The 26651-nt window shown below is 42.7% G+C and overlaps 1 protein-coding gene across 6 annotated transcripts; it reads left to right on the top strand.

Annotated features, from left to right (window-relative positions):
• The first annotated feature begins 128 nt into the window (after positions 1-128).
• ENTPD5 (ectonucleoside triphosphate diphosphohydrolase 5) lies at positions 129-26203 on the top strand. Of its 6 annotated transcripts, none has more exons than XM_087747262.1 (15): positions 135-281; positions 2642-2759; positions 5717-5994; positions 7256-7335; positions 9370-9513; positions 9895-9970; positions 11635-11670; positions 12555-12643; positions 15937-16016; positions 17571-17632; positions 19094-19195; positions 20066-20206; positions 20562-20618; positions 22159-22274; positions 22461-26203. In XM_087747262.1, the coding sequence occupies exons 3-15, from the start codon at positions 5778-5780 to the stop codon at positions 22545-22547; spliced, it is 1287 nt and encodes a 428-aa protein (XP_087603388.1). In that variant the 5' UTR covers positions 135-281; positions 2642-2759; positions 5717-5777; the 3' UTR covers positions 22548-26203. The 6 variants fall into 6 exon arrangements, with proteins under 6 accessions (XP_087603390.1, XP_087603388.1, XP_087603389.1 ...); XM_087747263.1 differs by lacking the exon at positions 135-281 and adding an exon at positions 303-866; XM_087747264.1 differs by lacking the exon at positions 2642-2759 and having other exon boundaries at positions 129-281.
• Positions 26204-26651: the final 448 nt, after the last annotated feature.

The following is a 26651-nucleotide window of genomic DNA, read 5'->3' as shown; positions in this document are numbered from 1 at the left end:
CGTCTCCACGGCAACCCGCCCCGCCCGTCGCGGCGGAAGCCCCGCCCCGTTGCCGCGGTTACCGGCCGCCGCATCGCCTGCCCGCCTGGCGCGCGGCCTGCCTCGGGACCCCCCCGCGCCCGCCGCAGCCGGAGCGAGGAGCGCGCGGCGGCCTGTTCCCGTGGAAACGGGACGGCGCCGTCCCGCGACGCGCAACTCACGCGACGGGCGCGTCACGCGGGCGCGCTGACGTGACGCGCAGGGCCGGCGAGATGTGGCGCCGCCGGCGCTCCGAGCGGCCGGTGAGCGCGCGCGGCGGCGGGGGGAGGTGTGCGACAGCGCGGCGCTGCCGTGGGGGCCGCGCCCCTTCCCGCCGCCCCGTGCCAGCGGCGCCGGGGCCGGGAGCGCGGGGCTGCCGGAGGCCCCCGCTCGGGGCTGCCGCTCTCCTGCCGGGCGCGGCAGAGGAGCGGGCAGGGAGCCGCTCCGAGGCGGGGTCACCCCCCCGCCGCCGGCGCCCCGGGAGGGAGCTCCGCTGGGCCCCGGGGAGCGGCGTGAGACCCTGGGAAGCCGAGAAGGCGGCGGCGTTTCCGTTAGCTCCCGCGGCGCTGCCGCCCGGGGCGGGCAGGAGGACGCGCGGTCTTGGCCGAGTAACGGCTGCGGGCGGGGGCTGAGGGAGAAACAAGGGCTGCTGCCGGTATTTCTGCTGAGCGGTACCGGTGCCCGCTGCGGGACGCGGGCGGCGGGATCCCGGGCCGCGGGCAGGAGCCGCGGGGTCTTGTGCCGGGGGAGGGAAAGCGAAGGCAGGGGAACTGTGTAGGCGCGCTCAGCGTAAGGGTTTAGGCTGCAGCTGTTTGACGTGGAGACGGGAACGATGCTGCGGCCTGGAGGTGTGTGCACGTCAAAAAACCTACAGCCCTCGCGGTGGTTAGATTTGGGAAGGGGTGTGAGGGTGCCCGTCTCCCGATCGCTCGTGGTGCAGCTCTGGTGAACGCCTTCAAGGCGTAAAACTAGTAGCATCATGCTGAAATTTGCACTGGAGTTCTCCCCAAGCTTAGACTGAAGCAAAAGCCCTCTGCACCCAAAACCTCTCAGCACCTAAAATCTGTTTTCTAAGAATACCGGTTGGTCCGATAAAGATGTTATTTACAGCCCCTGTAGGTATACAGTTACAAAGTTGTAAAGGAACACTCGCTGGCACGCTGCAGGAGGGCGAGACTAACACAGCAGCCTCTTGCAAAGCTGCCTTGGCCTAATTAAATAGGAAAACGGGAAGCTCCCTTGGCCAGAAATGAGCATAAATAAATAATACGTATTTGGAGCCTCAGTACGGGGAAAAGGAAGATTAAAACTGCTGATAACACGTTTGTGAGTTGGTTCTATTTTTTTCTAGCATTTAAAGCTCTAGATCCAGAATTTTCCCCCAAATGTATGTGTGCAAAGAAAATTGAGCCATTATCTTTATGGAAATGCTGGGAAATTCTGCCAATGAATTTAGTTATTCTTTCTGTTGTGATTTTTAAACTGTGTACTTTTAAGAAGCTTAAATTTTTGTCAAAACAATCCAAGAAAGCGTTTTTTTACTAGGTAAAAATAAGTCCGGAAAAAACGTAATGACTTTTTGTTTCTGTAAAAAAAAAAAAAAAAGTAAAAAAGTATTTGTCTGGTCATGAGTGTTAAGTGTAAAAGCTGCTCATCTGGGAAACAGATTTTGTTACTGTTTTAGTGCAGAAAACAGACCTTCCATTCGGAATGATTTTTGGTGTGCTTGAGCAATAAATAACACTATGAATTGAATTACATGATTCGGCTATTTTGTTTCCTAAAATATTTGCCTAAATATTTATATTTTGTAAATATTTCTAATTATTTTCTAATATTTTTCTTTATATCCCAATATTTCCCCATAGTGTATTAGGAAACAGAAGGGAAATTGTTTTGTATCTCAAGTACACTGCTTTTGCTTCCACTCAGATCAGAGAGACTCATTTTAGAGGGAGACGCTCTTGTTGCTGTATTTTGAGTTTTTCATGTTCTTTTGTCAGAAATATTCAAGAATGTGGGTGAGACTTTCTTGTCTTGAAAATTACCAGTGTTTCTGCGTATAGCAAACTCTAAGTAAGGTGGTGTCTTGCTGTCTTAAGGTTTCTTATTGTTATTCTGGCATTGTTTTTACTTTTGTTGTTTAAGAAGAGTTTGGTTGGGGTTTTTTGTTTGGGTTTGTTTCTTTTTGCTTCCTATTCATGCTTTCAGTCTTGGCAGTTTATGCAGCATCCCAGTATTTTTGGATCATACAGACTCTGTAGCTCCCAAATCTTTATATTGGATGTGCTTGAACTTTTTGGCTTAGTATCTAAAATCTGCCTTACACAGATGGTGTTTACATGTGTTTCTCTGTGTTGGGAAATGAGTGTTCTACCTTGTGTCACTGGACTCAGGCCAGCGCTGCTGAGGTCGACTGTAATGTCTGTGTAAATGTTTTACTAACTTGTTGAACTCGGTTAACTTTCAACTTCTTGAAATTCATCCTGCTTAATTATCTCAGCATGTTTCACTGCTTGTGTTGAGCAATGATAAACTCAAGTTTGAATAAAGCAACTCGACTGATGTTTTATGTGCCTCCATGACCTTATAATTTGCCTGATACATAGTCCACTCCTACTAGCTGAAAGCGAAGGTGAAGAAAAGAAGTGCAGACGCAGTGTCTCTTGTCGCAGCGCTCCAAAGTGGTTTTCATTAGGAATCTCTCGAGTGGAATAGCTGTTGCTTCCATCCTGCTTCAGGTGTGTGCCTAATGGATTCACGATTGATGTTGATTATGGCTGCTCGTTTATAAAGGCAGTAACTGGAGCCTAATGATGGTGATCTGTGCATTTTACCTGCTTGCTTATATTAATGAACTTGTGCTTATATTACTGTTACCCTGTTTTTTCCTTTCTGTTTGTTGTTCATTTTATGCCTCCTGTTGTACTCTGATAGCAGCTAGGATTTTAAGTTGTTTGAGAGGAACTTCTTTGGAAATACTTTTCTTTCTCCGTAGCTGATCTCTTGTCTATCTCTACCCTAAATTTTTTCTTCCGTTCTTTGTTCTGTTCTTCTTGTTCCAAATTCCTTTTCCATTGCTATTTCTGTTATGCTCAGCCCATTTCCCTCTCTTGTCTCTGATTTTTTACTCTCACCTATTTTTAAGCTTTGCGTGGACACTGTTTTGCTAGTGCGCTTGGTTAAATGATCTGCACCACTCATCATGTGCTTTTTTCATTCTTAATGAGGGTGGAGAAAAATAAAATCCCAAGGTTGCTGGTGGTTTTGGTTTTTTTTTATGTCATTATGAGTATAAAGGTGGAAAGGAAAAAAGTCAGGGGAGACAGAAGGGATAGAGAAGAGAAGCTTAGTGAGGGACTGTTTCATGGGAGGCTAAGGCTCATCCACTAGTACATCTGGCAAGAAAAGTATGGGTTAATAATGGCAGTTGCTCAGATATTTTCGGATCATTGGAGATTCTGAGGCTTGTGTTAAGTGTCACATGTGCCCTTTGTAACAGGACTCTCAAGTTCGTTCTTAAGGCAGGTGCTTGGGTTGTATTTGTGATTGTTCAGTAAGGAAAATCCCTACATTGCATGAGAATAACACCACCTCTTCTGACCAGCTGGAAGGTAGTACTCATCAATGCGGCTTATGTTCTGCTAAAACGGCACAGCTTCTTGGATTTTCAGTAGACCTCCTTGCTGTGATGAAGCAAACGTGGGTAATGCCAGCTGCATCTTAGTAGAAATCCATAGCTCTGAAGCTGCCAAACAGCTCAGCACGTTTCCTGGACTCTGTTCATGATAGGACTTTCAAGTTGTTACAGGTTAGAACTAAGTTTTTACTCATTTCCACATAAAATGTGAATGCTTTAGAAACTATTACAGTTGGAGTTGATCTGTCACAGCGGGTGGCCAGGGCTGTCGCCTGTTGGTGAGCTGTAAAGTCACTTCTTCCTCTTCTCAGAATGTGCTTCTAAGGCAGAGTGGGTCAAGAGCTTGTGCTTCCGCCTGCAGCGCTCTGCCTTTGCTGGGAACGGGAGGATACAACTAAAGGTCACAGAAGACAGGCAAGGTTACCCTTCTGCAGTGGGCTGTGCATTTTGTTTGCCCTAGAGATAGCTGAACGCTTGTGTGAGTTAGAGAGGCACTGGAGGAATGACCCAATGTGATGTGTGAATGGGTAAAAGTTAATCTCACTTTGCTGTAACTGGGGACAAAGGTGAAGGATGGAAATAATAAAAGTCATACACGGGCTAAATCTGGGATAAAAGGTAGTGGAGGATAAGTGAGTTCTTTGGGCATGGGAGAAGGGTGTGTGGAAATAGAGGCTGTGTCAGGTTCACATAGAAAGGAGAGAGGTTAGGATTAGGAATGCATAAATGTAGGATAGAGACAGCCAATAAAGATTTTGAGAGAATTAACATAGTGGGGCTGAGCAGATGGCTAAAAGACAATCAAATGTAAGCGCTAGAGGTGGGTGAGGGTCTCGGGCAGAGGAGAGGAACAGGCATATGAAGTAGAATATTCAGTGCTAGGGGCAGATGGATGCATTACCAAGTGTCTGGAGAATGATAAGGAGCTGTTTGCACTTTTTGTATGCTGAGTGCTCTGTGTGTATAGCAATGCAGGTGGTACTGCATATGGTGGGGCATCTGGCCACATGGTCTTTTCTGCTGTTAAAATGCAAATAACAAAGATATATGTATCTATTTATATATAATATTATATATAATATTATAATACATATATCCTCCTTTTTTCCTGGGCACCTAGTGAACCCTATCATTTCTGTGCCCATTTTCTGTATCATTCCTTTATTAGCATTTCGTAGGAAAAATATATGCAAAGAGATACATGTTTACAGAGAGGAGGTGTAGTTGTATCTTCACATCCAATACTGCTTCACACAGCTTTGGGGCCTTGGCTTCTGGAAGCTGTTGTTAGAAGCTGTGTAAGCAACCTGAGTGTTCAGGGCAAGTGGTCTAGATGTGAGAGTGTGGTGGGGTTTTGTTGGGTGTTTTTCTAATTCTGAAAATGAAAACTGTCAGGAGAAAATGACGAAAAACCAAAATGAAGACAGAAAAGAAAAGTATGAAAAATACTGAGAGGCAGAGCCCAGGTGCCCCTTACAGTTCAGTTCCTCTTGTGCAGCACAGGCTTTTCTTGGGGACGAGGATGCTGCTGGAAGGTTATGCCTTCGCTCTCTCTGTGCACTAATCTGTCCCAGCAGCTGTTCTTAGCCCGAGATGAAATTCTCTTTGTTTGTGACTCTGAATAATGCTTGTGTTCTGCCACAGCATCTCAAGTGTGTAAATGTTAGGGCAAAGCAGTTCTGCCCTGAGCTCCCCTTTGGTGATGCTTCTTTTCGGATAACAGTTGGGCTTTTTTGAAGGTTCTGGGGACTCTAAACGTTGAGAACCTTCAAGCCAAATTAGAGGAAAAAAAAAAACTGTCTAAATAAAGTCAAAACTAGAAATACTGGGAAGCAAACTACTTTAACTCTTCTGCATTTGGGAAATGGAGAAGCCTTTACTCTGAGAGAACAAATCACTTACTGCAGTGAATCACATCTTTTGGATGAGGTGTTGAAAAACACCTGGAGGGCAGAATATATGTGTACAGACTGATTTTTTTTTTTTTTTTTCCCCCCCTACAGACTTTTTAAGGAGAGGGCTCTTGGTAATTTCCATTGCTGTTTTTTTTCTCTACAGGACCTACTGCAGCTCTGTGATTGCTGATCCATGCTTGACTGCCTCAAGGGGTCCTGGCAAGATGGCATTTTCCAGACTTCTCATCCTTCTAGCATTGGCATTTTCCTCTTTGTCCTTTGTTCTTTCCCATTCAAACAGGGAGATGTGGTTTCAGGATTTCTTTCCACCTAACATGTGCCCTATAAATGCCAAAGCCAACACTTTTTATGGCATAATGTTTGACGCAGGAAGCACTGGAACCCGGATTCACATTTACACCTTTGTGCAGAAGAGCCCAGGTAAGACCCTGTGTCAGTCTGTGCACTTGGATTATGTTGACTTAGGTTCCAACTTCCCAAAAGAGGGGTTTTGTCCCAACACAGCATTTGGGAACAACTGAAGATTTCTACAGTTTGTCCTTCAAATGGTCCTCTGGTAGATGATTATTGTCCATTTGTGGTGGTGTTTTGCTGTGAAGATATATTTCTTGTAGATCTTTTGAAACTCAGAGGTTTAATTCTGGGTATACTGGTGAGTTCTGAATTTCCAAAGATTTTCATTTATGTGGCTGTTTAAAGGAATGTCTCACTAAGTTGGAAAGAGACTTACGCTGTTTTTGTCAAGTTGCATGTTACCTTGAATTATATCAAGAGATACTTAAATTCTGCATATGTTTATATGTCACATTTTGTAGCAAATTAAAATCAGTAAATTAAAGAGTTATAAGCACCGAAGGTCTGAGCCATTTCTGGGAGAACTCCTGTGCGCAGATGCACCACACTCCAGTATATCTGCTTCTGACACAGCGCAGAGGTACCCAAGTTGGCTGCACGTGCAACAGGATTCAAGAGGGTGAACTAGCTTGGGTACAGTGAGACAGCAAATTTGCAAAGATTGAAGGCTGTTTGATGGGACTCAGCTAATAAGCCCTTCAGGGCCACGCATAGTACCTCTGTGGCTTCACATGATTTCAACCTTAGTTTGGAAGGACAGGTACAACATCCAGCTCTGATGGACTCAGCCTGACTTGTGATATGCAATACCCAGGGATAGCTTCTAGACCCAAGCTGCTCTGGGAGCAGTGGTCACACTTGTTTGGCTTTGCAGCCAAGTGCTTGAGCCCAGTCAGCTCTGTTCTGTGTTTGTGAGTTGGATGAATCACCTAAGAATAATCAGGTGTTGACTGTGTGTGTCTTAATATGAATTAGTATTTCACAATTAGCTTGGGGACAGAAAGGGAAGGAAATTTTGTTAAGATTAGGCATCAGTCATACTACACTGCTATAACTCATTGTAGTTCACAAATGCAAAATGAACATACTTCTACTTATAACAGCATATTCTTAATAAATTGTTTGTGAACTTGGAGGATACAAGGGCAATATTCTGTTAAATATGTTCTTGAAGTGAAGGAGCAGTGCTTGTTTTAGGAGGGGAATAGTATTGTCTGCAAGGTGAAATCAAGGATAGTCACTTTACAGGGGTTGCAGGCAACCTTTTTGGAACTAAAGAAAAAGATTTGAGTTGTTGACTGTTTCATGTAATGTTTTGTTTGTGCAGAAAACCTTCCAGAGTTGGAAGGGGAAATCTTTGAGTCTGTGAAGCCAGGACTTTCTGCATATGCTGATCAGCCTGAAAAGGTAAGGCTCTCCATTCCCTGTGAGTTGGTCTTGCTTCTGCTAATATCAGTTGGACTCTACCAAGCAGTTCAAGTATTACTAATTGTAATTGCAGAGAGTCAAGAAAAAATGTAAAGGTTCTACTGCTGGCTCTCTAAACCTGTTGCTCTACTTTTGTGAGTTAATTTCTACACAGTGAAATAGGAGCTGTTGTTTTACATATTTCATCAACGGAACAATGGCTTAACTAATTGCTTAAATGGTATATACAACTAGACTACATGCCTTTGAGAATTTCAAAGGCAAAGTGATTCTGGCTCTAGCAGCATCCATATTCAATGTTTATTTCCCCTATAGCTACCCCTGAGTAAATATATACTCCTGTCTCATTTACTAATAATTTTCTCAGTTTTTCCTTTTGGTTGAAATTTTCAGTGCAGGTCACAGTTCAAAATGGGCATATTTTGTTTTGATTTGTTTAGTTTAGAAGTAAGGGGGTTAACACTGCGGGGGGGTGTTCTTTTTTAGTCATGTTACACTGACAAGCAAAGAGGGTTCATTTCTCTGACTCCTAAAAATGTTTAATTTTTTGTGTGTATAGTCAGATCTACAAAAGTTAATTTTTGTTAATAAGTTATGGAGAAGGGGAAGAATAAAGATGCACTTAGCAGTTTACATCAGGCCTTAATATTTCTCTAAGTGTGTTCTCTGCTTCTATCATCAGACTTCCAATAATTTGTTTGTTTTGATTCTTTGCTGTTATCTTTGGAGCCATGGCTTGGAAGCCAGTGCTCAGTGATACACAGGACTCGCTTCAGTCATGCTCGCTTCAAATATTTGATTACACTTGTAGCTGAATAATGATTTAGGTACAGGCAGTTAATCTTCTACTGCCTCAGGACTTGTTTTTTTGTTTATATGCAGAGTTTTTCAAAACACAGTTGGACAGTTCCATCTTCTACAATCAGATGTATTAATTAACACACAAATTTATAATTTAATAAGAAGTTGAAGTTAGGTGCAATCCTCTTTATTTTCAAATGGGGGTGGTTGTGAATTCGTGCGCACTACACTTGTTCCATGCCACTCTATTGGATTAGGAGTCAGAAATGAGCAGCAGAGCAGAGAGCACTAAAATAATCCTGTTGTTGTGATACACAGGGCCAGTCCTGAAGTAAGCTGCCATTTTCCAGATCCCCTGTGCTGACAGTAAGCTCTTTCACAGGCTAAATGAGGTGCCAGAGAAATGATAGATTAGATACTCTACCTTGTGTGCTTCAGCAGTCTTGGAGCCGGGGGCTAGCATAAGGGGAGTTTCACGTTTCTCAGTTTGCTCAGTTCATTCAGTGCTACAGGAATTTGAGTGAGAAACTCTATGGAAAAGTGAATGGCTTTTGGATTTTTTTAAACTTTGATGAGATCTCCCAGTATTTCACTGAATTGTCTTGTTTGTTGGGTAGGAGAGGAGAAGAATTCACCCCAAAAGAAATTTCTAGACATTTCACAGGAGAATGTTTCTTGCTAATGCCAAACTGTAATTGCTAGAGCAGTGTAAATAATTGAGAGCCCAGCAGTGATTCCTGTACCTCGTGTAGTAACCATTCTACAGCTGGCATTTTAATTACACTATTTGCTGTGGATGCACTTGGAATTCTTATATTGCATTTAGTGAAATCTATGGACATTCCTCCTGACCTTTGCAGCTTCAGTCAGTAATTGTACCATTTAGTTTCATCATACTGCAAAATGTCTAGGTTTGTCAGATACTCAGTTCCCTCGCCTCCCTCCATCCTTTCAAATAATACTTTCCACAAACAATGACATTTCTCTTGCCTAAGATACAACTCTGAATACACTCATCCTTCCAATGCAGACATTCTCCCTAAGGTTCTTATGAGATGTCTAGCACAGTTTTTATCCTTATCTTGGGTGTGGGTGAGGTATCTTCTGCTATTGAATAGTGGTTTCACTAGTGTTGAGGGGGAATTGGGAGGCCTATTTTCTGATGGTCTGTAGGAGGAAACCATAAGAAAAACAACATCTTTTTCCTTTTAGGGTGCTGAAACTGTCAAAAGATTGCTGGACATGGCCATAGATGCTGTGCCACCTCATCTCTGGGAGAAGACCCCGGTAGTGTTAAAAGCCACAGCTGGACTGCGCTTGCTGTCAGAGGAGAAAGCTCAGGCTCTGCTTTTAGAGGTAATACTAAGATCTTTTGGATGCACTAGTATTGCTTTCCTGTTTCGTCTTTCATGACTCGGTTCTCCATTCTATTTAGCATAAGAGAATTTCAGCTGTGAAAAGTGACTGTAATCCCATGATAGTATGAAACTCACAGACTTTACAGACTTTCTTGTATGGGCCTGAAATACTCTGTCTTGATGTGGATAGAAGGCATGGGGAGAGAGACCTATGATATTTGTTTCTTTCTTTCCTGGCCCTTGAAAGAAGAAGAATTTTGTCTACTCCATATGCTTGTCTTATTTTATACTGCTGTGAAAAAGAAAACTTTCTCTGTCACCATCAGAGCAGAACAAGACTCTGAAGACCAAGGAATCTAATCATTATTTCTTTTTTCAGGTGAGAGAAGTCTTTGAGGAATCACCATTTCTTGTTCCAGAGGACAGTGTTAGCATCATGGACGGGTCTTATGAAGGTGCGTTTTAGAAGGAGGAAAAAATGAAAGCAAAGGGGGGGGGGGGGAGGGGGAGAGAGAGATCTTAGGGACATGAGAGGGAAAGAGAAATAGTCACTGAACTGAGGGAAAAAATAAAAGGTTTCTAGCCCTGTTTGAAACTATTCAATTCTGCTTTTCCTAGGAGTTGTCGATTACTTGGTCATCGGTTAGGCTACAAATGCAGATACACAAAGAGTTTTATGAGTGAGCTAGATGAAGGTTCATCCAAAACCTTCTGAGGTTCCAGAAGAGAACTTCATCTCAGAAATAAGTATGCAGGCTAATGCAGGCTAACCAGCTGAAGCCTGCTCTTGGGAACTGGTGGAAAAAAGATGGTGTCCACCTCTGAAAGGCTACATGACGATATATAGCACGCTAGGAAGCTTATGGAAACTGCCTGGTAAATTCTGCAATATCAGCATTAAAAATAATCTGTTATGATTAGCTCATCAATTTTCGGGTTAAAGTTGGAAGCATTGTGAATGTTAGAGGAGAATGAAGGATAATTGGCAAGTATTAAAAAATCAGATAATGAAATAAATAATAAAATAATAAATTTTTAAAAAAATTCTGATTGGAAAAATGCAGCTAGTAAAGTAGCAAAGGAAGTAACCTAAAGTACAAGAAAAGGTGGAATATGTTGTAGGTTTGGAGTAAGTGATGATTTTGCAGTGCAGAACAGACCACTGTAACATTTTGACTACGTCTCCAGACATATTACCTTGGAGAATAGGCAGGTAATAATCCTTCTGTATGGGTGCCTGAAAAGAGCCAGCTGTGGTGTTACACTCAGTTCTGAACACTTCATTATGGCAGTTATATTGCCAGTTTGCAAGGTGTTCAAGTAAAGCAAAAAGAATTATCATGACACTTAAACAACTAATAAATGGAGGAAGATTAAAGAGCAAAATCTGTCCATATGTGCCAAGAGAAAAGGAGAAATAACATGAAGCGTGCAAGTATTCGATGAAATATGGTGCAATGCACAGTATGTCACTAGGATTAACGGATCAATTGTATAGTAGGGAGAAGTGTTGTATTGACAGGGGGCAGGAACAATGAGGCATAAGAGAGCACAGTGTAGCCTTCCAAGGTTTATTTAAAAGTCCCACCTCTTCTACTGTCACATGTTTGCCTGTGTTTGGGTAAGAATCATGCCAGCATCAAGCAAGCCGCTGGAGTCAAAGAGGAGTTGTTTGTGTTTTACTGGTTGCTACTATGTAGTGTAATTACAGAAACCACAACATTAAAACACAGAGTGGTGCGTATGCAATTTGCAGATTAGGAATTAAAATGCTGTGGGGGGGAAGTGCCCCAGGAAACTTGTGCACTGTGTCAGCTCATTCCTTCTTTGCATATTGTTCGGATAATAGACATGATTTGTGCATGCTGCAGTTGCATGGATATTACAAATGTTCTACCTATCCCAGCTTATGAGATTTTAATGAATCAATAACACATCATATCACTTAATTATAAGTTTGAATTAATCTCTGAAGTATGGGGCGGTTATGTTAAGTTAGTAATGATTTCCAGGTAAATAACTAACCTGTGGAGGGGTGGTAAGGGCGGGCAGGAGGTTGTGGAAGTACTCAGTGGTGACTTGTTTGTTTTTTTTTTTTTTCCTTTTTCACTCTTTGCAGGAATTTTAGCCTGGATCACTGTGAACTTTTTGACAGGTAGTTAATTCTGTATTACTTTTCTCTAAATATGAACTTGAGTCTCTTCTGTGGAGGTGATCACCCTAAGTTCCTCTGCCTTGGTTGCCATGTCCTGCTTTTCCTCCCCACTGTGGCACCAGTGCTAAAGCAGTCGATCATCTTGGGGAGACTGCGTTCCAGAGGGTGAGCCACACCTGTAGTAAGAAGGAGGAATCTTCATCCAGAAGGTGCCAGGATTTACTCAAGAGTGGGAGGCCCTGGCAAGCTGGCTTCTGTAACGTACGTAGGGGAGTGGTACTGCTAATCTATTAGAAGGTGGGAAACAAGGTTGAACAATGATGTTCTTCATCCCAGCGTGAACTATGCAACTAAAATGGTGTAACAGGGAATGCGCTGGTGCCTTAGCCCTACTGCCTCTAAGAAGTTCTGGGAATGCAATCTAGTGAAAAGAATCTAGTGAAAAGAATCAGTACTCTAGTAGGTACACAAGCAAGCAAAAAAGCTTCTGTGGGTGAAGAGAAATGATAATAGTTGGTTCTGCTCTTACTATCCTTCCTCTCCTACTGCTCTTGACCAGCTATATGGTGGTTACAGAATTTATGTACTGTCCCTGACCATCTTCTGCAGGAGATACTTTGTCTCTTACTTTCAGCTTTTGATGGATACCCAGAGATTTATCTGCTTTTTCTCTTTGGAGGTGAAATAGGAATCAAGGAAGAAAGTCCTATGACTCTTTTCGTAATACCTTCTGTTTGTCTACCGTTTCTCTGTGATGTTTTTTGTCTTTGAAGGCCAGCTCAGCCCTCCTGTATTGGTATGATAATGTGATAACTTGGTGGCTGCCTGAACATGCACGCAGTATTTTGCACTTGGGGCTGTTCTGAGCATGATGTTGTTTGCAGGGCAGCTGTCTGGCCAGAACCAGCATACTGTTGGGACTCTGGACTTGGGAGGGGCCTCAACCCAAATCACATTCCTGCCACGATTTGAGGTGAGGAGTGGTTAAAAGTGCGCGGGTTGGGACTGCAGGGTCAGTGGAGAGACCTGAGCACTGCTGTGCTCTCCGATATCATTTTGTCAGTGCTGGCACAAGCAGAACATCTGTGGTGTACAGAACATCTGTATTTCTGTTCCCTTTGACATCAGCAGTTGGCTGATAGGCACTTGCAAACAAAGGAGCCTGGATAACAAGGAAGAAAAAAGAAAGAAAGCAAATGGGTAAAAAGAAAGAGAAACAGCTTTTGTTTTCTAGACCCAGGCTGGGAAAGCCCCATTAATGTTGTATTCAATAAATGTAGAACATCTCCAGGGAGTATTCTTGTATATTACAAGAAATTTAGGGTCTGCTCTGAGTTACCTTTTTTTTTTTTTTGCCCCATTCCAGTCTGATAGCAGATCCTCACTAAATTTTGGAAGGGGGTGTCTCATGGGGCAAATATCTTTTATAATAGCACAGCCAATCCCTCTTTGCTTTCTTATAATTTTCTTCTGATTTTCTTTGAGAATTCCCCTCTCTGCCCCTCAGTCCTTCTCTGTTGGATTTGTCAGGAATTCTGTAGTTCTTTAGAAACAGTTTGAACTGGGACCCAAACCTAAAGTTTGCATGGGAAAATTACATGGGTATTGGAAGGGCACTATAGCATTCTGTACCTTGATATTGTGAAGTTGTTTTTGTCCTCTTTTCTGAAGGAGTCCTTTGTTTAACATTTTTTTGTTATACAGAAATTGAGATTCTCAAAGGGTGTTTAGGGACTACAAAACACATGGTTTTCATAGCAGGATATTTTAATTCTGCAATGGTGTGTCATGTTGAAACATGACATGCAACCTTATCCTGTTCAGCCAAGCCTCAAGTACTCTGAGCTTGCCCTCTGTTTTGTGTTGATAACACCTGCTGAAGCGGGAACTGGACCAACAGGAAAGGGTGTTGCATGTCAGGGTTTTGGAGAATAAATAGAGCTGTGAAGTAGGCTGAACTGCAGCTCAGGATTCAAACGTCTCCTTAGAGCCTTGCAGGAAAATGCCTGGAGGGTTTGCTACTGACCAGGACCAATGGTGTGAATTCGTAGGGCAGTGTGGAAGTCAAGGTTCACGTTGCCCGCTTGTATGCTATGTCTGCTTCTTGCCTGTATTGTCAAGTTCATACAAAAAAGCACATACATAGCTCACTATGTTTCTGAAGAGTTTTTCCCATCTGATGGGATTTCCCCCTTTGATTTGCAGAGGGGTTTTTTCCCTTCTTGCAATTTGAGGCAGTCATGTTTGCTCTTGCATTCGTTTTGAACAAAATACTCTAATAGTAAGGGATTCATTAATGAAATGTAGATTACAAGCAAATAGAGGACATATAATGGTAACTGCATGGAGCTGTTTTTAAGCTAGTGTTATGCTTCTCATGGTATTATTGCCAAAGTGATAAGCAACTGAAAACCAATCAATCACAATCATTATGAAATTGTCTGTCTGGTGCCTGCCTCATTTCATAGAATCATAGAATACCAGGTTGGAAGGGACCTCGAGGATCATCTGGTCCAACCTTTCTAGCACAATCTAGATGAGATGGCCCAGCACATGTCCAGCTGAGTCTTAAACGTGTTCAGCGTAGCTGAGTCAACCACTTCCCTGGGGAGATTATTCCAATGATTGACTGTTCTCATTGTGAAAAATTTACCTCTCGTGTCCAATCAGAATTGCCCCGGGAGTAACTTGTACCCGTTACCCCTTGCCCTCACCATGTGACTCCTTGTAAAAAGGGAGTCTCCATCTTCTTTGTAGCTCCCCTTTAAGTACTGGTACATGGTGATGAGATCACCTCTAAGCCTCATTTTCTCAAGGCTGAAGAAGCCCAGCTCTCTCAGCCTGTCCTCATACAGCAGGCTTCCCAGACCCTTGATCATCTTGGTGGCCCTTCTCTGGACCCCCTCCAGCCTGTCCACATCTTTTTTGTGTCACGGGGACCAGAACTGTACACAGTATTCCAGGCGTGGCCTGACAAGCGCTGAGTGGAGTAGGATAATGACTTCTTTACCTCTGCTGGTGATGCCCTTTTTGATGCAGCCCAGCATCCTATTGGCCTTCTTTTGGGAGGGGTGTGAGGATTTCTACATTTTTGTGAAAATAAGGCATGAAAAAAGCCAGTTGTTTTCTCCAAACTTTTTTTTTTCAGGATCTCTCCTTTTTACAAATTTTTGTGATGTAAGGTTTAGGAACAGAACTCAAAATATGGCAGTGTCTGGGTGTGTTGGGTCAAGGATGTGACTGCCATTCCAGTGAAAATCTACCTGAGGCCCAAAACAAATTTCAGTTTGTATTTGTTCAGGAGAAACTCAAGCTGAATACTGCCAAATCCCTTTCAGCTTCGAGCAGGCTTCTGTCTAGGACTCTACAGTTCCAGATCTGGGTTATTTTTGCTGTATCTACCTACTTGAATGGTAACTACAGACACTCTGCAGCTTCAGTCCTCTCAGATTCTGCTGCTTGGCCCAACAGAGTGTCTGATATGAATGCAGAGGGCCAAGAAAGGATGGGAGAATGAGGTCACTAGCAGACGAAAGACAGAAACTGGGATTGAGATCTCGTGGACTGGAAACAAAGGAACAGTAAATGAGCCCTGAACTGGTTCAGATTTACAAGAATATGACAGTTAGTCTGGCAAGAAGGTAGGGACTGAGTACCAGTGGGGCAGAGGTGCACACAGAGGGAAGACTGTGAAAGGAGGAAAACTGGAGGTGTTGAGACAAGAGGTTAATTTGGAGGAAAGCACTTAAACCAGGAGGTAAAGCAGCCCTAAGACTAGGAGTGAGTGGCCACAGAGTTTCCTTGAGTATCAGCATGACATTTAACATGGTGAAAATGTGGCCTATACTTTACTTTGCATTTTTAATTCTTCCGAGTTCCTGAATTGAGATGTCTGGTCTGACTTGCAAAAGTTCGTAGTGCTTCCAGTGAAGTTGATTTCGAAGGGGACTGTGTGTATATATAGACTAGCATGTAAATCCTCTGAAAAATTCAGGTATCCTGAATTAGAAAGTAGTTTCATCCTGATCTGTTGCGCTTCCTTATTATACACTGAAGTAACACAAAGATGCATGTAAATAAACTCAGTGTTAAAAGCTGCAGATATTACAGGAGTGGGCACCATTGGAAGGCTGTTCTTTGTGTTCCAAGCAGATCAGATGAGCGTGCAGTAAACCCCATATGTATATCTGTGATATTACATCAAAGTTGGTTATTTTTTATTGCATAATAGAAACTAAAAGATTTCTTCTTTTATTTAACTTTTAGGAAACTTTGAAGGAAACACCTGGGGATTTTCTTACCTCATTTGAAATGTTTAATAGCACCTACAAGCTCTATACCCACAGGTGAGGAGCAAAAAGGCTGCTGTCTCTGCTGGGAAAATCAGTCTTTCTGCAGCCCCTGAGCTAACTACAAATGGCCAATGGCCATGTCGTCCTGTTACCAGCTGTTGGGACCATGACTTTTTTACTAGTTTTCTTATCTGCTTGAAACATTAGTTGAAGTGGAACATGACGTGAGTTGACTGGAAACGTTCCAGGATCATGGTTAATATCACTGCAAGGGAATATTAGTCAGTCTGTCAAATGAAGAGGAAGCATTATGAGTCACTATATTTAAGGAGAAGAATTCTTATTACTGGATTCAAGACAAATACTCTGGACCAAGCAGAAAGGTGGATATGATGCCAGTAGTCAGAACTAAACCTGGTCAGAGGTTTGGGAAGAGGACTTTCCTGACACCTTTTCCTTCTTAGTTCGAAATGGCACATCTCATCAGCAAGTGGACAAAGAGTAAAACCTAGACTGATGTAAACCAAAGAGAGACAACCACAGGCAGCTGATAAAGACCATGGAGCACAACAGATTCTTGAACCAATTGGAAGGGATACTTGGCCTGGAATAACATATGTGCTTACTGCGTTAAGCTAACAAGTTTCTGAGATGTCTGCAGTGAAATCCAGAGGGTTTACCTGCATGACTTACAGTCCAATGAGAACTTGACCATGTATAATAGAGAGTTGGTCTCAGCTCGTTACTAGTGGGGTGAAGATTATCATCTCAGTCAGTTACAGAATATGTTTACTTGACAGCAAAGCTGGTTTAATAGTCCTCCTCTCCTACTGCTTACATTTACTAATGTAACTGATTGCTGTATTCACCAATACAGTCCATTAGATCACTTAAAAATAATAAGGATTGAAAATCATCTCCTAAAAAATGAGGGAGCTGGAGGTTAGTTTAACTCTGATTATTCTGTAAATGTTTGTACTGACATGACTGAAGGGATAAGTAGCCAAACATAGAGGAGGGAATGAAAGGCCAGCAGGTTTTTAATCTAGCTGTGTTGCTGAAGCCAGCAATGTGTAATGACATTCTTATAAATGTTGTTCACATCCTAGCTTGTAATCAGTATAGTGGTAATCTGTGGAGTGAAACAGAGGTGAATTTCACACAAAGGCACAGCTCCCATTTAGTGGGAGGTTCTGCAGTTCTCCTGTTAGTTCTGCCCTAAGAGCACATAGCCTTATGTGTGTGACATAAGAATGGCTATCCTGTTCCCCTGCACTCCTCACATACTCTTCTTTCTCCCTTGTTTTTAAGACTGTGCATTTTTGCTTTTCATGAATGTCTTGTAGAAATCACATCAGCTCTAACCACTTTCTGCAGTTTTAGATTTACCCATTTTACAGCTCTTTGTAATTCTTGGGTTTGTGTCACTCTTTTGGTACTTGGAATTGTTCTGGCAAAGGGAGCTCTCTGTTTTAGAGAGGGGAGACCTGTGGGAAGCAGAGGAAGGAAATTTGGTTTGGGTGTTCCAGGATTTAGGAAGAGGCTATGGGTGAAGCATACCAGACGTGCAAGAATTAAAACTGTAATGTCTGTCTTTGTTGTTTACAGCTATTTGGGGTTTGGACTAAAAGCTGCCAGACTAGCAACACTTGGAGCTTTGGATATGGAAGGTATGTTCATATGATAAAACATTCAAGATTTTTGAAGAGATGGTTAGACTTAGTCTTGTGTCAGCAGCCCATTTCCCATGTCTTCACTTCTGTATCTTGTGTTTTGCTGTGTTTTTGCTGATATAGATCTGTCTGGAAACAGACTACCGCTTGTTAAGGAGTTGTCTTGTGAGACAGCTGCTTTTCCCTATTTCCAGGTTCAGCCAGCAGTGAGACCGAGTGTAAATTCCAGAAATGCACACATGGGAACATACAAACACAGTATAGACATGGCCAGCCACAAACGCACAGCTTTACAAGCATCCACAGAAACACAAACAGCATGAATGGATCCTTTTCCTAAGGATTGCTGCTTAGGCCAAACCCACTTTATAGGTCTCTCTGTTGTCTGCGTGGCCTGCTGTGTTCCCCCAGACCTCCTGCTGTATTCGCTGACTAGTCTAGCTTGAAGTCCACGAGCACATCACACACAGTCTCACTGACTAACCTAAATGCATACTCGCTTTCCTGAGTCTTTCCAGTCTCTGATCCAGACCTTAAGTCCCTCCAGTCTTCATTCCCAGACCTTAGGCCTGTTGTCCAGTCTCTGGCCAGGACCTGGGATTTTTCTGCCTTGTGGATTCTTACTTGCCAGATAGATGGACTTGTGTTAATTACTGGAATGTACTCAAATCAAAAACAGTTGGGAATAGAGTTTAAGAAGAAGATAGGACAGACTGCAGTGATTGGTCACAAGGCTCAGCCAGAAAAGCATACTGACCAGCTGCCTGCTTACTTGTGATTACTTGCTTTTATCATCCCCTCCATTTTCCCACACTTACGCTTCCTGATGGCTCGATTCCCTCTTTCCCTGCCTTTGAGCCTTCCCCTAAACATCCCATAGTAAATTTTGCACAGTCCCACAATCCCCCTCAATCATTCTGTAAGAAGTTTGCTTTTTCTGAAAGATCTGTGCTGGCCACAATAATCATGTTTTCTTCTTATCAGTTACAGTATTCTGGTTGAACCCTTCAAGGGTACATTCAGTGGATCCTGTAGTGACTGTTGATCAGTGTCTTAGGAGTTTATGTCTTCATTGCCCAGTTGCTTTGTTTGTCTCGGTTATCTGCTGTTTGTTAGGGTTTGTGTATCTGTGTGTTTAATGAATTACCTCTCTTGTTTCTTGTCTTCTGTGGTGAACAGCCATTATCCAGATACCCTTCTACCATTTATCTCTCATTAACAAATGACAAGCCCAGCTGCCCTGCAGCTTGCAGGAGAAAACGGACACAAATTTTCCAGACTGAGACTGGTCCTTAATTCATAATCAGTTTGTGCAGCATCAATCAATTCAGATTTCCATACTTTTGCTTAAAGACCTTAATGAAGATCTTTCAGCCTCTTCTTTTCTGGTTCTGCATATTGACTGATAACTGTGTTAAATTTTATCTTTTCTGACTCTCCCCTCTGGTTTCATTCCAGCTGTAGATGGACAAATGTTCCGCAGTTCTTGTTTGCCAAAGCAACTGGAGGCAGAGTGGCACTTCGGGGGAGTGAAATACCGGTATGGTGGCAACAAAGAAGGTAAGCTAAGGAGACTTGTTGCTTCTTGTAAGATAAGTCTTGTCCTCAGAATCTGAGTTTTTCCTTGGCAAATACTCCATCAGTTACTTTGGGTTATGAAGTACACCTGTCCAGTCATAGTGTGGACTTCTGACAGAGCCAAAGAAAAATCTGAAGCTGTAGGAGTAGCTGGCCTGCATTCTCTGTGATCTCTTATTACGAATGCTAACTTTATAGGAAACGTTAAGAGTTACTTGTACTTTTTCTGAGGCTTTGAGCTAAGAGTGCAAAAACTGTGGCTGTGTTAGGGTACAATAACTGGTAGGCCAAAGTATATCTCACCTGTGGAACTATTTCTTAAGATACTGTCCTTAATGCTGCATACAGAGGGTGAAGCTGCTACCATCAGTGACTACAACAGACCCCTCGGTGACTGATGTTGCTTTGTTTTACAGTGGGGAACATGAGAGCTGAGTTGCAGATTTGGTGTGTGTAGAGTGGATTCTTAAAACTACGGTGTGATGGAGAGGGAAAGTAACATTTTAGCTAGCAGGTGGTAGCAAATGTAAATGAGATTCTGCTACCACAGAATATAACAATGGGAGTTTTGCCTGGTATGAAGGAATCTTTTCATGCACCTACACTAGTTTGCGCAGTGCACCTTTCAGATATTGCTATGATCTGCTCTAACCAGTTCCACTTGATGATGGTGTTTTAGAGTCCTTGCCTGCATGTAGGTGCCATGCTGGATTACGGAAGGGATATCTAAGGTCTTTGCACATCTTCTGATGCTTTAATCTCTCCATCTTCCCTTTTCATCCTGTTGCCACTGATTCTTCCATCTCCTGGATATGCTTCTTTGGCTCACCCCATCTGTGTTTGTCCTGACAGGAGAAACAGGATTCAAGCCTTGCTACTTGGAAGTACTCAAGGTTGTCAAAGGGAAACTGCACCAACCAGATGAGATTCGTGGAAGTTCCTTCTATGCTTTCTCCTATTACTATGATCGTGCAGTTGACACCAACCTAATTGGTAAATTGCTTTGGGATAATCTACCATGTGTGAGCATGTCAGCCAGAAGGTAGACAGGGGAACCGTGGAGGCTGGAGCCACGGCGAGCAGGGAAAAGGAACGGTGGTGAGAAAGAGGGAATATACAAAATGCCTTCAGGGAATGAGCGTGTACACGTCAGTGCAGTTTGATGTTCAGAGTTCAGCAGATGAGACTTGTGCTCTGAGCTCCAGTTATACTTGCAGCTCTGTCCTCTGTTACCAACAGATCTCACTCCCAGCCCAGTGTCACCAAGTTGCACTCTAGGGTCAACTTAGATATAGAACACAAATGCTTTCAGGTCTATAATGATGTTTTCTCACCTCTTCCTTTTCAGATTATGAACAGGGAGGTGTTCTGGAAGTGAAAGATTTTGAAAGAAAAGCCAAAGAAGGTAATAGTCATGAGACTTGGGAAACTGGTGGGGATGAGAAATAACAAAAATATGAATGTCTGTAAGCAGTACATGATGTGAGTTTGACTTTTTAAAAGAAGTTTGTTTAGCCTTTATTCCACTTACACCTTCAGTGTCATGTTACTTAGCTTTTATTAGCCAACACCTGTAACTGTTGCAGAAGAAAGTACTGAAGAGCAGTGAGGGGAAACAAAGTGTTAGCGGCTTCCTGGTTCTGTTCAGGAGAGGAGGGAGATAGTTCATAAATGTCAGTACAAAGGAAAATGAATTTGTTGTATCAAGAGCTCCTTCTGTCAAACTGCAACTCTGTGAGTTTAGGAGAGTGCTGACTTCTGTAAGTCTGTCACCTTAAATCCTTTCTAATCTCTAACAAAATGGAAGGAGAGAGCAGAGGTTGTTTAAGTCTGACAGCCTCTTTTGCATTCCTTTCCCTCCCCCTGACTTTTTTTCCTGAGTGCTTGTTCTAGTTTTGTACCTCCTCCTGTGAAAAAAAGATCTCCCACCTTGCCATGCTACTGATGGCTAAAGCTTTAGCTTACAGAGCACATCATTACCTCTGAACTGTGATCATCCTCATGATGATTAGTAGACTGTATTTGTCACCAGAAGATGATTAATTATGTAGTTCAGGACTGACTTTTTTCTAACATAGGACCTAAATTCTAATGATTTTTCAGTTAAACTTAATCTCCCCAGAAACTCAGATGGTTTTGAATAGGGGGATTAGGCTCTAAAGTTTGAGTGTCTTTGGTTTGGTTTGGTTTGTTTCCCTGGATACTGAGAAAGCTTATTTCCAAAGATGCAGTTATCTAGCATCATCAAACCATTTATTTAGCTTTAGAGCATCAGGAGATCAATTCTGTGATCCTAAATTAATGCTCCTCTTTCTCATTTCAGTAGTAGAAGGATGCTGCTTATCAGTTTCTAAAAAGAAGTGAACTCTGCTCTTGATGCTTGTAGAACAGGGCGGTAACAGTAGGTCCAGAAGACAAGGTCACTGTCACGCTTACTGTGGAATCCTGACTTAGCTGCAGCGAGGGAGTGGTTGGTTGGACAACAGCCTCTTCCATGTCCTTGGACATGTGTGGTTGGAAAAAAAAATAAAAGCAGCTGCCAACCTAGAAGGTGGAGTCCATTACTGGAGCCATCCTTGGAGACTAGGCAAGGAAGACAAACGATGCTGTGTTCTTGAAAGACTAAGTAATAACCAGCTCCCTGCCAGTTATCAGTTGAGCAGAGATTCAGACTTCGGAAGAGTTATGTGGATTATGTTGCTGTAATAAAAGATGCACTTATGATGGAGTTAAGAGAAACTGGAAGTACTATATGGTTTATTCTCCAACATTATAGAACAGTTGTGTAGCATGTACTATGTGTCATATGTACCCCTTAATAGGTGGGTGGGTTGTTTTAATAGGCTTTGGCTTGAGGTCAGTTCAAATGTAAAATGTGGATAAAAGCTCCTTTATTTTGCTGAGATCTGTTTGTTTGGTTTTTTTTTTCTTTCTTCCTTCTCTAGTCTGTGATAACATGGAGAGGTACAAGTCAGCCAGTCCTTTCCTCTGCATGGATCTCACTTACATCACTGCTTTACTAAAGGAAGGTTTTGGATTTAGGGACAACACACTCTTACAGGTGAGAAAAACAGTTAAATCCCAAAGCTAGCTTCCAAATTTCTCTCATCAATCAACATACATTAGTTCATTTTTCTGGCTAATTATCTACTGAGTCTTTCCAGTGTCATTACATGTAGTTGCTGTCATCTGTGCACAACATATGAATTGAGAGAACTGTTGGGAACAACTTTTTCTTCCTTTACAGCTAACAAAGAAAGTGAACAACATAGAGACAAGCTGGACTTTGGGTGCTACCTTTCACCTACTGCAGTCTCTGGGGATAACCTATTGAGCTGCGACATTCCTGTGGACTTCAGCATTTCTGAAAGGCTGAGAAAGCAAACTGAAATCTCCAGGTACGTTGTTCACCTGGAGTTGGTCACAGAGCAGAACACGGACCAAAGCTATAGAACAGATCTTCACCCTGGATTGGCATCGTGCATAATGAGAGTTGCCACGGGACGCTTTATAACTGTGATTGCCATAAATGATCCAGAAGCTGCCTTCTGAAAGTCAAAAGGCCTAAACTCCAGCAGAGTATCCGCAAGGGGCTCAAAGCCAGCTTTCACCAGCACGTTCGTAGAACATCCCATTGCTAGAAGCACAGAATACCTGGCATGTGGTAGCAGACTACAGATACGTGATTTCCCCTCCCCCTTTTATTTTAAACATCCATAACTTAAGTTTGCTTGTGAGATGTTAAATACAGAAATTAAAGATGGCATCGACAGTCATTCAGAGAAAAGTGAACAACTCTGGACGCTGCCAGCCTCAGCGTTCCAAATACCTGGCTAATACATTGCGAGAAGACTCCAGTCTTTCAAGAAGGGGCCTGCTATAAGAGCACACTTTGGGCATGGTTTTGGGAAAGGTGTTGGCTAAAACATAGGTTGTAACTTACCAAGCATTTATTTAGGCAGCAGTCATTTCCTAAGCAGAATGCGTGCCTGACTGTTGGTGTTCCTTTTTGCTGCCCTTTACAAATCTGTGCAGCTATACCGTACATCGGGCTACCAGACCCAGTAACTTCATTCATTTAGCATGTAGTCATAACACATAGCTGTGCTGGCACAACTAGGCAGCAGTGCCAGCTATTTAAACTCAGCTGCCGAAAGAAATGCTTGTCACATTACACCCACAAGGAAATTAAGGGCGCAGTCAGATGAAATGGCTGATCTGATAGCTCACTTTGCCGTGAGAGGCAGTAGGCAGTTCCGTTTCTCTGCTCTCAGCAAGGCACTCCCGCAGCCTTCTTTCCTCTGATGCTGATGCTCCTCAGGTTCTTTGGTGAACCAATTCATGACACCAAACTTGAGTTAAATCAGCACACCAGAGAGTCAAGTCTAGTGCTAGCACAAGGGAGACAGGCACTGCACAGCCCAGAGAGACCTGCTGAGCCGGTGAGCTGTTAGAACACCACAGCCTATTTTACTGAGTGAGCTCTAAAGTGTGGTTTCCCATCTGAAAATTTGGGCTTATCACTTCCTGCGCTCTCTTTAGGAACCTCCTCTGAATGCAGAGCTGTGGTGAAACAAGTTGTTTTTTCAGTTGTTTAATAGACAAAAAAGGGAGAGAGCAGAATTAGCATCAGAAACAGGGAGAACAAGAGTGGAAGTAGCTTTGCTTTCTTATCCCTTGTTTGCTTATCCCTTGTTCATTTTAAATTGTTTTAAACTTAATTTCTCTTTAATATAGTGGAGTTTAACCCATAAAATGGTGTGTGCAGCCCTGCATTGCTCTGAAATTATTTTTAACGTATACAGCAGAGCTTTAGGAACAGTGCATCCAATGAAGGAGTTGCAGCTGTTTAGGAAGTCCAAAACTTCTGTCAGGATAGCATGAAGCTATTTGACTAACAATTTAAGTGAATCTTGCCATCTCTTTTACACCAAACACGTAGAAGCAATGAAAGATCAATATTTTAAATAAAGCATCTTGTCAGATAGGCTAGAAAGCTGGGCTGTAGGATCCTGGTTTTCTTGTTTAATTGGCTGTAGAGAACATCAGGATTGCTTGAATACTTGGAAGCTCCAAGTGCAGACTTTGCATTGTCCTAAATAGAAACAGCTGTAGAAACAACTTTTTCCACCCCATGGAATAGCTGGCAGCTAGCTCATCTGTTTGCTCCTATTTAGCAAAAAAATAGTATCGTCTACTCCCTGTGGAATGTGTAACATAAAGATGAACTTATCCCAGTCATAAGAAGAGATAGGTATTACGCACGTGACTACGGGAAGCTTTTATCCACTGATCTCTTGTGATGAACTTTCCTGTCAGGCATTTGCACTTACCTATTTGCTATAACACCTTTCCCAATTCTGTAAAACCAAAGACTGCCCTCACGCTACCTTCTCAGCAAACTGGATTTGAAAATAATTGGTAATTCCCAGCAAGGGGAGGAAGTAGCACGCTCATGCCCTCACTAATCTTGCCAAGCAGTTTGGATACTTAGAAATTTGCCTTACTGTGAACATTAGTCCACTTTCTCTAGTTAGCAGCGCAAGTTTGACTGTGCCCGATTAAGCTACCCCCTTCTCATATCTCAGGTTTTACGGCGCTAGGGTGCAAAGTGTGTTTTTGATTAAACAAGCTCAGTCAGCAACAGGAGTCTGAGGGATGGGGACAGAGCCACCCGTACTTGTCCCACCACTGGCACCTTGCTGTAAACTCAGGCTGTGTCTCTGACATATGAAATGCTCATCCTACCTGTACTCCTTATGAGAATCTGTTTTGAGATCCATGTTGGGAAATTCCTCAGTGTCACACCAAACTCGTGTTCCTTCCTCACTAGGAGCTTCTGTCTGAACACAAAGAAAGTAGTGTTCTTCTCAACCACAAGCATTTCTTATTCCCCGTCCTCGTGTTCGGCAAAACTTCATATATGGTCTGGTCTGCACACCAAGATGACTGCATGTGCATTCATTTTGTCTTCAGTGAACAATTGTATTCACTTTTGTATTCTCAGAGAACAGAAAGTAGGATGCAGTGGTTACTAGCCAGGCTGCATTACTCCTGAGAACTAGCTAATTTAATAATCCAAAAGCCTTCTTTCCGTCTGAGCCAGTGCTATGACAAACTTAGTAGATCTTGGGGCTAAGAGCCATAAGCAGCGAGGCTGTATTTGAAACAGGAAGGGAAGGTGGGATGTTGTATGTAAGGAGCCAGCAGCAGCGTATCTGCCAGCTGAATAGACGCTAGCCCTGAGGAGTACTTAAGGGTTTGGTTTTGTCTGAAGGGAGGATGGTCTCAAACAAGACAGGTACCACATAGAGGAAGTTTCTTTTCTGTGTTCTTTGCCTCAGACTCTGGTACTACAAATGCTAGGTGGGAGCATCTGCTTCCCAGTACCAAAGTTGCATTAAATCTGAATGCTCAGGGCCCTCATTTGTCAGTGGCACAATTCATTACCTGAAGCAAAGCTGCTGCTCTCTATCAGGGGCCTGGTCCTGCAGTCATGAGAGAAACAAAAACTCAGCTCAAAGGTTTCTTTTGCAAGAAATTGCAGAATTGAGCCCCTGCTGTTTACATCTGAACTACTCAAGGTGGGTGGGGGATCTAGAGAAACCAGTCAAGTCCTCACACTTACCCTAGTGCAATGAGATTATTTATTAGCTTAACTAAAGACTAAGCAGCCTTTTAAGAGAAGAGATCTCCTTGCAGCCCTGATTTTTATCTCCTTTGTAATGTCTTTTAGCCAGTCACTAACAGGAACTGCCTAATATGAGTGACTGAAGAAGCACAAGTAATGGCTTTCAGTTCAAAACTTACGTTTCATTCTTTCTGATGTTAATTCCTGATACTGGTTAACCATATATGTAAATCTTGCCTGTGGGCAGTACACACTTCATGTTGTGAGTGTCTAAAGTCTAATGCAGGAGGCTGGTGTTTGGAACCTAAGACAGAATATCCTGAACGTCTATTTTAGTAATTAAAGCATTTTTAACAATATTCAAGACATCGTGGTGCAGTTTTCTTTCCTAGACATTATTGTCATCTTGCATCTCTTTTTCACAGAGCCCTTAAGACTAGCCCGTTCCACAAGAAACACCATTATTAAATAAAGTACCAAGAGAAGGGCAGGGAAGAGGGTGAAAGAGAGACAGATTAGAGCTTCAAAACGTATCTGCAATGATGAGCTGGCTCTCCTCTACTGAAAACTACCCCTCCTTTCTGAGTTCAGGAAGCGCTAAGAACCCAGGAGTGACATTACAGCTCTAGAAATCACGTCAGAGAAAACTGAAGGTAATTAAGCAGCAGAAGTTGTAGCTGGCAAAATTCAGCACTGCATTTGCCAAAAGACAGACAGCTCTTTCCACCTCAGTCTTCAATTCAGAAGGCCCAAATTAAAAGCACATTGTACAGATAGTTCTGTGGCTGAAGACATCACGGTACTACA

The sequence above is a fragment of the Nipponia nippon genome, unplaced genomic scaffold (assembly GCF_047370975.1).
Source record: "Nipponia nippon isolate SJK-2023a ecotype South Korea unplaced genomic scaffold, ASM4737097v1 scaffold_11, whole genome shotgun sequence".
Lineage (NCBI taxonomy): Eukaryota > Metazoa > Chordata > Aves > Pelecaniformes > Threskiornithidae > Nipponia > Nipponia nippon.
The sequence above is the reverse complement of the archived record's forward strand: the minus strand, read 5'-3'. Positions and strand labels throughout refer to the sequence as shown.